This window comes from Ascidia mentula, chromosome 5 (assembly GCF_947561715.1).
Source record: "Ascidia mentula chromosome 5, kaAscMent1.1, whole genome shotgun sequence".
NCBI classification, from domain to species: Eukaryota; Metazoa; Chordata; class Ascidiacea; order Phlebobranchia; family Ascidiidae; genus Ascidia; species Ascidia mentula.
This window is the reverse complement of record NC_138570.1, coordinates 21,450,073-21,461,070: the sequence shown is the minus strand read 5'-3', so window position 1 is coordinate 21,461,070 and position 10,998 is coordinate 21,450,073. Positions and strand designations below refer to the sequence as shown.

General features: G+C 36.4%; 2 protein-coding genes across 2 annotated transcripts; one reads left to right on the top strand and one right to left on the bottom strand.

The window, feature by feature from the left end:
• Positions 1-3,069: 3,069 nt before the first annotated feature.
• Positions 3,070-5,542, bottom strand: LOC145903508 (uncharacterized). Its single transcript, XM_082991592.1, has 7 exons — positions 5,431-5,542; positions 5,144-5,181; positions 5,046-5,077; positions 4,814-4,882; positions 4,570-4,629; positions 4,211-4,451; positions 3,070-3,680 (listed from the first exon to the last, which is right to left on the bottom strand). The coding sequence occupies exons 1-7, from the start codon at positions 5,472-5,474 to the stop codon at positions 3,538-3,540; spliced, it is 627 nt and encodes a 208-aa protein (XP_082847718.1). The 5' UTR covers positions 5,475-5,542; the 3' UTR covers positions 3,070-3,537.
• Positions 5,543-6,632: 1,090 nt separating this feature from the next.
• On the top strand, positions 6,633-10,312 carry LOC145903219 (3-galactosyl-N-acetylglucosaminide 4-alpha-L-fucosyltransferase FUT3-like). The gene is made up of 6 exons (XM_082991283.1): positions 6,633-6,779; positions 8,061-8,105; positions 8,174-8,272; positions 8,811-8,884; positions 9,256-9,372; positions 9,521-10,312. Exons 1-6 carry the CDS (start codon positions 6,633-6,635, stop codon positions 10,233-10,235), a joined length of 1,197 nt encoding a protein of 398 aa, XP_082847409.1. The 3' UTR covers positions 10,236-10,312.
• The last annotated feature ends 686 nt before the right edge of the window (positions 10,313-10,998 follow it).

The following is a 10,998-nucleotide window of genomic DNA, read 5'->3' as shown; positions in this document are numbered from 1 at the left end:
TTACGTTCAATTTCATATTAGCCAATATTTCTTTGCGGATTTGCTCCTCTTTTTCTAGATAAACTTTTGAGTCCTCAGGTGGGCATTCTGAAGCTACTTTGCCATAAACCATCGCAGCAACTGAAAATAAGATTTCATTATTTCAATTTTAGAATATAAATCATTGAAAAAATGGAACAATGTTTGAGATTTTATCAAAGTCCTTTTTTAAATCAGTTTAGTTAAAGCACATGTTTCATTTTTAAAGGAATTTCTTACCTTCCAAGTCGATGCTGCAATTTTCAAATTTGTTTCTTGCCAATTCAAAAATCTTCATGGCTTCGAAAAATTTCTCAAGATCAGCACAACAGCGAAATATGGTATTGATACTGAACATTTTTTCATGTGTGTCCGTTGTTCTTTGCATCAAACTTTGACTTTCTTCTATTGCTATCTCTTTCATTCCCAACCAATATAATACCACCAACCGGTTTAAATTCTCATTGTAAACAGGTTGATCGTCGTCAATGACAAAAGATATTTTCAATTGTGATTGCAACTGCAGAGCTGTTTCAAAGTAAGTTACAACATGATCTTCACCCAGCATTTCTGTCAGAGATCCTACAAATATATCAAACTGACCATTTTTCTCTGTGTAAACCCGCAACCGTGCTATACACGCCAGAGATAATGAAAAAAGAATATTTTCCGCCAAGGGTTTCGTAATTTTTTTCTTCTCACACAACTTTCGAACTATGTTGAAAGACGTTGTTTCTGAAACATCATTAATCTTTCCAAGGGCAGCAACAAACAGACTTGTACTCCGATAAATAAAACGTTTGACGTCGAATTCCTGACTCCGTGGAAAGGAGAACACGAATGGAAACCCATCATGATTCTTAATCCATTTCTCATGAAACATGGGCAAGGTAGTTAATGGATTAAAGTTCTTCAAATCTTTTTTCAAACTCTCTTTTATTTGTTTAGTTTCATCTTCTTTTAATAAGATGTTTTTAGACCCTTGCTTATATTCAACATAAATTGCTTTCTTTCCAGACACAAAGCAAGAGTTTTCGAGAACTTCAGCTAAGTGGTATCCATTTTTGATTGCTACATCACTCTTTAGATATTCAAGCATTCCCGACACTGGTTGAATTAACTCAGTTCTCCACGGTTTATCTTCTGTTTCATTTCTTCCAAGTGGAAATTTTGATGCATAAGGAACCATGCCATCGAATGAGACACCTCTTGGTGTGTGTTTGTCGAAAAACCAATTGTTTTCTTTAACTTTCCAATCATTAATGTGTGGAATTGTTGCACAGGGAACAATGGTTTCACCCAAGTTAATGATGATCATGTGAAAAATAACTGAAACCCATCGAAAGTATTCTAGAATATCTTTAAAATCCTCTCTTTTGTCAACATTATCTTCCAATAGATAGGCGTGTTCAAAATCAGAGTATGGGGTTATTTCATTTCTTGCCAAAGAACCCATTCCCATCAGGGCATACTCACATGGTGGAGTGCCCATGACAGAAAGACAATAATCCATTATGTCAGACATAAGTAATTTGTAGTCTGCATTGATTCTATTCCGCATGTTTTCTATAATATCCACATGTTGCTGCCTAGTTAGGTTTTCTGGTGTCAATTGTTGCAGAGAAAACTTGACTTTGTTTCTCAAACCTTCTATTTTACTGTAAACTTCTTGTGCCTTTTGTACCAAGTCACTTTCTGATTTTGCAGCATTTGCAACTTTAAGAAGTTGTCCACAGACTTTTCTAAGTCCTTCCTTTATTTCATCTTTATTTTCTGGATTTCTTACAAGCGCAGCATTGAATAATATTGCACTTCTGATGAATGTCATCTTTTGGTCATATTTACAGTCGAGGTTCACATGAAGCTTGCTGTATTCTTGAGCCAGTTTGTAGAATATTTGTGCACATTCTACTGGGTCTTTCTCCTTGCCTTCCTTATCACACAAATCTCTCAGTTCTTTCGACAACAATTCTATGTTGTTACTCATGTTCAAAATTATGTTCTACAATAGTTTATTCGTGAGATTCTTTTGTTTTAATTAGCTGTATTTTTATTATCAAAATCATACTCACACCTAAAAACTACTAACTTACAATACTAATAATTTGTCAACAGCATTTAAGGCTTGCATCTTTCAATATATGTTGCAGGTGCCAGTTAGTGCTGAAATTTCCTTATCGTTGTGTATACCAATTGTTTGTCAGGACAAAGTTCTTGTTTGCGATACATGACTGTGACGTCATAAAGCAAATATGGTTCGCTTGTTCCCTTACTAGGGTGCTGGCCCTGAATTCGTTGGTCAAATAGATTCTTGCTGGTCAAATAGATTCTTGTAGAATTTCATTCTTTAGACAAGTGTGCAAGTATATACAACAAAATTGCTATTGGTTCGTGCGGAATGTCCAAAATGTCCTCACAGTTTTCGTCGCTGCATTTGTTTGTACCTGGTACATTTACATGCGCAAATTGTAGTGTTTTTTTAATTGGAATTTTTATCAAATGGGTTTTTACAAAAACGTTTCGGTATATTTTATTTATTTATTTATTTTTTGACACACCGGGTTTCGAACCCAGGATATCCTAGTCAGGTCCTTAAATGGGAATTTCGTTTGCACGCAAAGCGCGTCACTCAATTGAAATCACATATAAATCTTTGACGCCCTCAGGTGGTTGTGTGAAGTGCAAAAACCAACGTAGATTTGAACTGTTTAAATGGCGTTAAAAGTTTGATTGTTGCAGCTTTAGTAAAAAGCAATTGTTGTTGTTGTAACACAATTATGGCGCATTGCTAATATTGAAAAGATACAAACTTTTTCCAAACAAACACTTCCTTGGAAAACAAGCGGGAACAAAAGTATAATCACCGGTGCATTAACAGCACTTCTGCGATTCATTTCTTGCAATACTTGGGTTTTACCAACAGTACACCCAGTAGCTTTATTGCAATCCACAAAATTACACTAAACCTCATCCAAAGATGCATGAATTTGTTTTATTAATGTATGTGTACTCGTTAAACCTTCCGGTTGGCACCAATGCATTACAGGTTGATGTTGTTGCGTTCAATTATTCTCATTGAAAAGAGTTCGAAACGAGCATTTGCAGATCTAGAAATTTTCTTCAATATAAATCCTAAGATGGGGCCAGTAGTGAAGGAAGGTGGGAACCTCAAATACCCAATACACCATAGTGCAGTTTGGTGATTTGAGACAGATGGGTTTCTATATAATTAGTTGATACAATTATTTAAATCAGATCAAATTACAGCATTTGTTTACATATTTGAATTAAGTATAGTGTCCGCATTGTTTGTATTTAGATATACACATATTAAATATAAAAATGCATGCATAAATAAGAGTACACGCTAGTAAAGAAAAGTGCATAATATTTCCCAATCATTGCCATACACATAAAGTCCAAATGTAAATCGTTAAAGTAAGATATGGGAAGAGGATTAAGCTTGCTTATTTTTCCATGTTGAATACAATTATAAGCACTGATAAACTGATGCAAGATTTATTTTTCAATGGCAGGAATAGTGAGTTGGTTGATGATCCTGCGAAGGACCAACTCCATCTGGAAGAAAACCTCGCGAAAAGATGAGTTTCTGCATCCTTCAGTCGTCATGTCGAAGAACGGACCAAGAAATCCATGTGACTCTGTGTGTCACAAATTATATTCTATTTATTTTTGACCTCACTGGGATTTGAACCCAGGATATCCTGGATACTATTTCCGGTCAGGATTTCTTCTCTTTCGAGTTCGGTGAATTGGTGACTTATTGTGGTTGCTGCAGTAACAATACTACGTGTTCTATGCTATGCGGACAACGCGACAACGTAATGTTTTCGAAGCAATTAAGACTATATATCTGTAAGTATGGCTTCACTAAACAGTATCATGTTTCATAAGATCACATATTATGACGTAACATGTAAACAATATAAAATATTCTAAATATTTCCAAGGTATCCTATAGATCGTTTTTTGCCAAGGTTTTTCCTTGATGCATTTTATTTCATCTTGTAATCAATATCTGCACCACTAATTCAAATAGAAGCCGTGTCAAACTTGGGACTTAGGATTTTGTACAGCAATTGTTCAAAAAATTCGTTGATAAACCTTTGTTACACATAAAGCTATCGGGACTTTCATTATTTCCATGACGCATGTCAGCAAAATGTCTCACCGGCAGTTTGACGAATTTCAGGAATCGTGCAAAGTTTGTTTGATCCCGGTCTTGGGTTGACAAACACAACAATTACAGAATCTCGTTTTTTCAGCCAGTCGTTAGATGGACCTGCCAACATGGTTAAATCATCGGCCACAGATAAACATATGATGGCTCCTTTTAGATATGGAGTGACAGAAGATTCACTGAATGTGTAAATGCCAACTTCGTAGTCCAGAAATTTCAGCAGCCAAGCAATCTAAATAACGTAAAGCGTTTAATTTCAATAATATTCTTCAACTACCTTCATTCGTGAAGCAATCTGGCAAACATTTAATAATGTATATGTACAGATTCGCAAAGTTATAAACTTTTACCCTTCCAGGTGTTAAGTCTTGTCTGTCTGATTCGAATACTCCAACCTTTTTCTCATTTCCCTGTGAATATTTTCACTGATATAAACTGCGAGTAATGTTTGCCGAATTCATCATAGATGAAGCGTATATTTTGACTTTTCCATAATAACACGGCCATATTAAAAGAGAATATTAAATGTTTTTTATAGCTTAAGGTAGAATTTAAGTAACAAAAAATTGTGGGCAAATGCAGTTTACAACTTACAGAAAGCGAAGTTTCTGCCACAACGCTGGTGATTTCACCGTTTTCAACCGTCACTCTCCTCATATTTAGCTGCAAAGTATATCAATATGGCAATGTGGATTTTATGATGAAGCTTTTGTTTTGAATAATTGTCCTTTACACACATCATGACATCATTAGTTATTTTTTTCATGACATCATTAGTTTTTGTATCATCCTGAACAACGGCAATTTATCAAGTAAGGTTTCTTACCTCATTTCCATCCTTTTCTCCAACCATGTAAACTAAAGCGAAAACATTAGTGTTTATAATTGGTCTACAAAGTATCTAAGTAATAATATAACACTTACAAGGTCCCTTCATGGGGATTGGTTCAGCACGTGCATGTCTGTTAGAACAAAAACAAGTTTTCTGACGTTAAAAACATGCATTGGATTTGGCTGCGTTATTATTTAGGAATGACAATGATTAGTTCTTGGAATTACTTCAAAGACCAATCACATCAAATTTCATATCGCAACAACGAAGTAGCGCCTCCCCAGCACAAACTAAACGTATTCAGCGTTGCTTGCTTAAGACGAATCGTTCCTGTCCATCGCACAATACATCATATATGTTTGATACACGAAATGCTCACCCGAATGGTTTCATCACATCGGCATGTTGAGAATAGTTTTCCATTTCCAAGTCTTCCTTTCACTGCAAATATTTTTCAAAACCCAATTTTCAAATACTGGCTTCATGGTATCTGAGCCTTCATATATAGACAGTTAATGCGTGGGATAACGTGGGTTTAGTTGCAACATGTGCAGGCGTTCCAAAAACACTTTGCTTGACGTCATATTATGGAGGCTGGTGGTCACAGGATCACAATCAAAATACATCGGCAAAGATGCTTTTTTTATTATTCATGACGCGATTCGTTGACTACAATGCAAGGATTTTCATTTTACCAGAACCCGAATGGTTTGGTACGGAAGCCAAACTTTACCGATGCACTATGGTTGCATTTCTCATCATTCTTCCCTGCATCAGTAAACCCACATGCACTTGTCTTGTCATAAACTGTGTCGTAACAGATATTTTGCGACAATTCGTATAAAACAGACTATTATGTGTGGAGATACACCGTCACACTTATTGAGGTAATCACGCCATACTGACTGTCGTATCACTTCCTACTCACGTCATTTCAACATACTGGAGTTGCAACATGTTACGTCGGTGTCCAAACCTCCTCATTTCTCACATTCATTTGTGAGTTGACTTAATTTATCCTCACAGCCAGGAAGTTTATCGGTGGTAAATAATGGATTTGGGGTTGTCATAAAACCGTATCTGGCAACCTTTATTATTAAAGATGATTCCAAACCTTCAATTAATGTTCTTCATAGCAGCAGGCTGATGAAACCAATGGATTTTAAGTTTTTACCACGGCACAGATAAATCTACAGGTGATTTTCCATCATAAGTTTGTTAATTAAATCACGCATTTACTGCATGCATTAAACTGCATTGAACAAAAGTTACGCAAAAGAGTACTGCACACAAGCAATCACTAGAGTCAACCAATAAATAAGTAATGTCTTGAAGTATTGAGGAATGCAGCAAGCAACAAGTAACATTACTCACAGAATTGCACAAAACTTCCGCCTCTTACGATAGTGGTAATTAGGTGTGAAGACAGAATTCGACCAATCTTCATAAATCTTAGTATCCAATATTCATATAATGAACTTTGTTGATACCAAAGCCGTCGCTTGCAACTTGTGCCCTGCGGCCGAATAAAGTTTCTGGTTTCTTTTAATCACGTGTTTGAGTCAGTATTGCAGCGGCGGAATGACGTGCACAGCAACCTTCAAGCTGTGGAGTTTTCTGTTAATTTTCATGCTGTTCACGTTGGCTTACTATTCTATCACCGTGCGTTACCCTATCATGGTTAGGAAGCTAGAGGGGAAGAACTCAAATACTTCAAGCAGTTTCAAGGTGAGTCAATTCCAAGGAGTTTAACTTCATCTTTCCTTCATATTTTTGTGTTAATTTCTGATTGAAGTGGTGAAGTCATTGACACATTTGGTTTGTTTTTCATTCCCAAATTATAATTTATTTTGCATTCCAGTAGAGACTTTAGTTTATTTCCATTTTGGAACAAGAATCATTCTGTGTTCTGTCGCAATGTTTTATTTTCAAGATTACAACCATGCTCATAATTGATATCATTGATATATTTGTTGCTAGCAACACACATTAGCAATTCTGTATAAGAAAGCCATGACATTATTGACTGAGTTTTTTAATGCAATGAATTTCACACGAAGTTTCGAGAAAACCGGCGACGAGAAAATGAAATTTATGATTTGTAAAGTTTTTTAGGGTTATTTTACTGGTGATGAAATAATCGCAAACAGTTTTACTATGCTGTTAAAATGTGTCTGGACCTTCGTGTCAAGGCTTCATTCAGCATTTGTCAGTGTTATAGCCTCTGGGCAAACGCATACGCACGTTGTGTGCTTACTAAATGCCCTGTCCACTGACGTGTCTATTGGGGGCGTGTCTAGGGTTGGGCATAACAGTCAAGTTATCTTTTCTAAGTCACAAGAAGAATATATCTAGAATAAGATTGAAATTCAATTCGTGAAAAAGTAAAATTACTCTTGTCAAGTGTGTTTCATTTCAAGGTATAACGATAGCAACGGTTGTACATAACATGTGATTCGTGTCTTTTGTGTCCTTTGTGTAATATTGTTTCCCAACCGTTTTGGCGTCATATTAATTTCAAGACATGTTTGATTTCCAAGCAACAGTTACGTTGTCAAGTGATTTTATTAGTTAGTTTGAGAGTGTTTGGTAGCTTCGAGACATTAGGTTTTCCTGTGTGATTCTCCTCTTCTGTCGTCTTCAGTAACCGTCTTGTCTTTGTTAACTGTCTGCTGACCGTTAGCTTGCTTTGTCTTCCACTCATATAATGAGTGTGATTTGCTGTGAACAACTTTTAATGCAAATTGTTTTCTTCCTTACAAAAAAAAAGAACAAAGAATGGTGATGCAAGTGTGCAAAAAAGGGGCAGAGTTTGATTCAAATTAAAAAAAGAGGTTGCAATATTCATCCCTGGTGAACAGTAGCACAATTTTTAAACAAAAAACTTGATTGGTCAATTCTGTTTATTCATTGCCTAAAACTTTTTCCAATTTTAATTTAGATTTTGAAGAATTAGGCCTGGTTACTTTTGAAACAAAATTCCAAATTTAACATTTTCTACATTTGCAGAAAAGAAACGAAATTTTAAAATATTCGAGCAATGAAAGTGACCCGGTGAGTTTTACCTCCTACCGCTATGTGCTGCTTCATGATTACAACCAATCTCTTTTTTATCTATTTAGATATATATTGTGATGTGGTACCCACCATTTGCAAAGACACGAGAGGATCGAATCTTGGAAACCTGCGATGATTGCATCGTCACACAGAATCGATCCAAAGTACATTAACAATTTTGTGCCTATAACATGGATATTAATTTGGCAAATGAGTTTAAACCCAGCTTGACCTCCGGTAAACTTGCCGTAATTGGATTAATTCACCTAAAGCAGTGATTCCCAACCTTTTAGTGGTTACATACCACTTAGTTGAGTGTTACAAAGTAACCTAGAGTATGAAGTAACAAACATTTTGAGATCACTTACGATATTTTAAAGACGAACTAGATCCGCAAATTACGGGAATGGTCTCGCGTACCACCTGGAATGCCGTCGCGTGCCACTAGTGGTCGCGTACCACCGGTTGGGAAACACTGACTTAAAGTCTCGATTATTCTTACCTAGTGAACTTATTTCAAATTTTTATGTGAAACACTGCCAATTGGTTTCTTTTGCTCTGAATGATTCGACCTGTCAGTGTTTCGCGTAGGATTTTTTACAGAAAACACAGGAACAGAAACACAGTGAAGTTTAAACCACGTATTGGTATAATACCGACGAAGCACATTGTTTTTTGGCAGCTTTACGTTTGTCGTTACAGTTGGATGGAGATGGTGTTAAAGTGGTCGCAATGCACTTTGCCGACTATAATTCCACTGATCTACCACAGAAAAGGTGATACAATTAAGGCGCTGTTGCATGCTTAAGGTTTCATGTCATAAATACATTGAAAAAATGTTTTGTAACGTGAACTTCCGCAATGTAGATGTAAGCAAGTAGAAACCCTGGATGGTTGCCGACAATAAGGAAATATACTTTTCTAAAGACAAACCAACAACCTACTGTCTACTAGGATAGTTATTTTAAACTTTGTAAAACCTACATACACATTTCACATTGAGTAAAACAGTTTACTTTCCTAATTTAAGTGCAATAATGATAGTAATTATCGCGGATACATGCCATCGATAGATTTCTTAAACTTGCTGGATTCCCTGTTGTGTCCGGTTGTATGACGTGCGGTAAACAGAAAAGTTTTATTTTAGAGAGGAAAACCATTTGTACGCTTGGTGGAGTATGGAAAGTTCACTGACTCTGCACAATCAAAAATATTTTGAATCCGAACAGATGGATGGAATATTTAATATTTCCGTAACGTACAGGTAAGAGTTTTACTGGGACAACCTTTCTAGCCTAAGAACTTTCTTTTTAACAGTTCGCATTCCACAGCTTATTGTGTTTCAATTTTAACAAGCTAGCTCGCTAGAAACACTTTTATATTTGTTTGGTTTGTGTCACGTGTCCTTCCAGGAGGGATTCGGACATCACGTTGTCATACGGCAGTGCATCACGTGTCTACCAAAAAGTAAACCTTGATGAACAACCAATGAGTGACGAAGAATTGGACGCACTCATCAAGGAGAAAACGCACCTCGCTTTGTGGGTGGTTTCAAACTGCAACATGAACCGAGGTGCGATTGATCGAATGAGATACGCGACAAGAATGATGAAAACCGGCTTCAATCTCACATTCGGTGGAAAATGCAGCGGCAGCAAAGTTCGACGGGAGTTCAACAACACCAAGTTTAAATTTTACTTGGCGTTTGAGAACAGCTGGGGGTGCAAGGATTACATCACTGAGAAATTTTGGAAAAACTCCCTTGCAGCCATGACTGTGCCCGTTGTGCTCGGCGCTCCCAAGGCTGACTACGATGCTGTGGCTCCTCCTAACTCCTTCATCTACGCTCAGGACTTCCAAACTCCTGAAGATCTTGTAAAATATTTGGAATATTTGAACAGAAACGATAAGGAATACAAAAAGTATCTCCAGTGGATGACTCTGGACATTTCGGAAATGTCAGGGTTAAAAGAAAGGCAAGGTTTCTGCAAAGTATGTTCGTATGTGAAGAAACTCAAGAAAAATGATGAAGGCACGTTGTCACCAGTGTCCACATCTTTGTCTCGCCATAACTTTTCTGTTCAATCTTGGTTTTTAGAAAAAGAAAATAAAGCCTGTTTTTCTTGACCTTTGTATGATATATCACCAGTGACAAAAATATTTTATTTCTTCGACTGAAATGTTATAAGGCATAACTTATACCTCATCCCAATGCTGCCTTGGAAAAGAAAAGCGATGTGACATGTCATGTGATATGCCATTCTTTTTAATTAAATAATTCGTCTTTTTCTATTGCTGTGCAATATAGTGACTCAATTGCAACCTTTTCAATGTGTTGACACAATTCTGGATACAGCGAGATTCAAGAGCACTGTTTGGTGTTTTATCTGTGTTCGAATTATATATTGACCACTTTTTCAACTACAAAACATAATACAACGTTAGACCCCAATATCTTGTTTTTATCGGTTGATCTGATCCTTACACGATAACCTAAAAAGCGCTCATGTCAGATAGTGGAAGAGACCGATTGTGATTAACAAATTTTATTTGAACCAGCTTCATGCGCTTAACATACGTAAAAAATAAAAACTCGTGGCTCAGAGGTATACGATACACTTCATGTTTATTTTCAGTAGTTGGATTTCCGCAAAATCTTTGGAAACAAAAAATACCTTTTGGTGAATACCCATGCTCTGAGTACCTTAATCCGCAACAGTGGAGTGTGAATAACAAATCGTGGCGGCAAAAAGTATTTGCCAAATAAATTGACAAAAATATAAAACTGCAATGCCGTGTAAAATTAACGTTGGGAAATTGTCTGCATAAAACTTTCCAACCACTTGCCTGTATTCTGGTTAAGAAATACTAATGACGTAAACATAATATT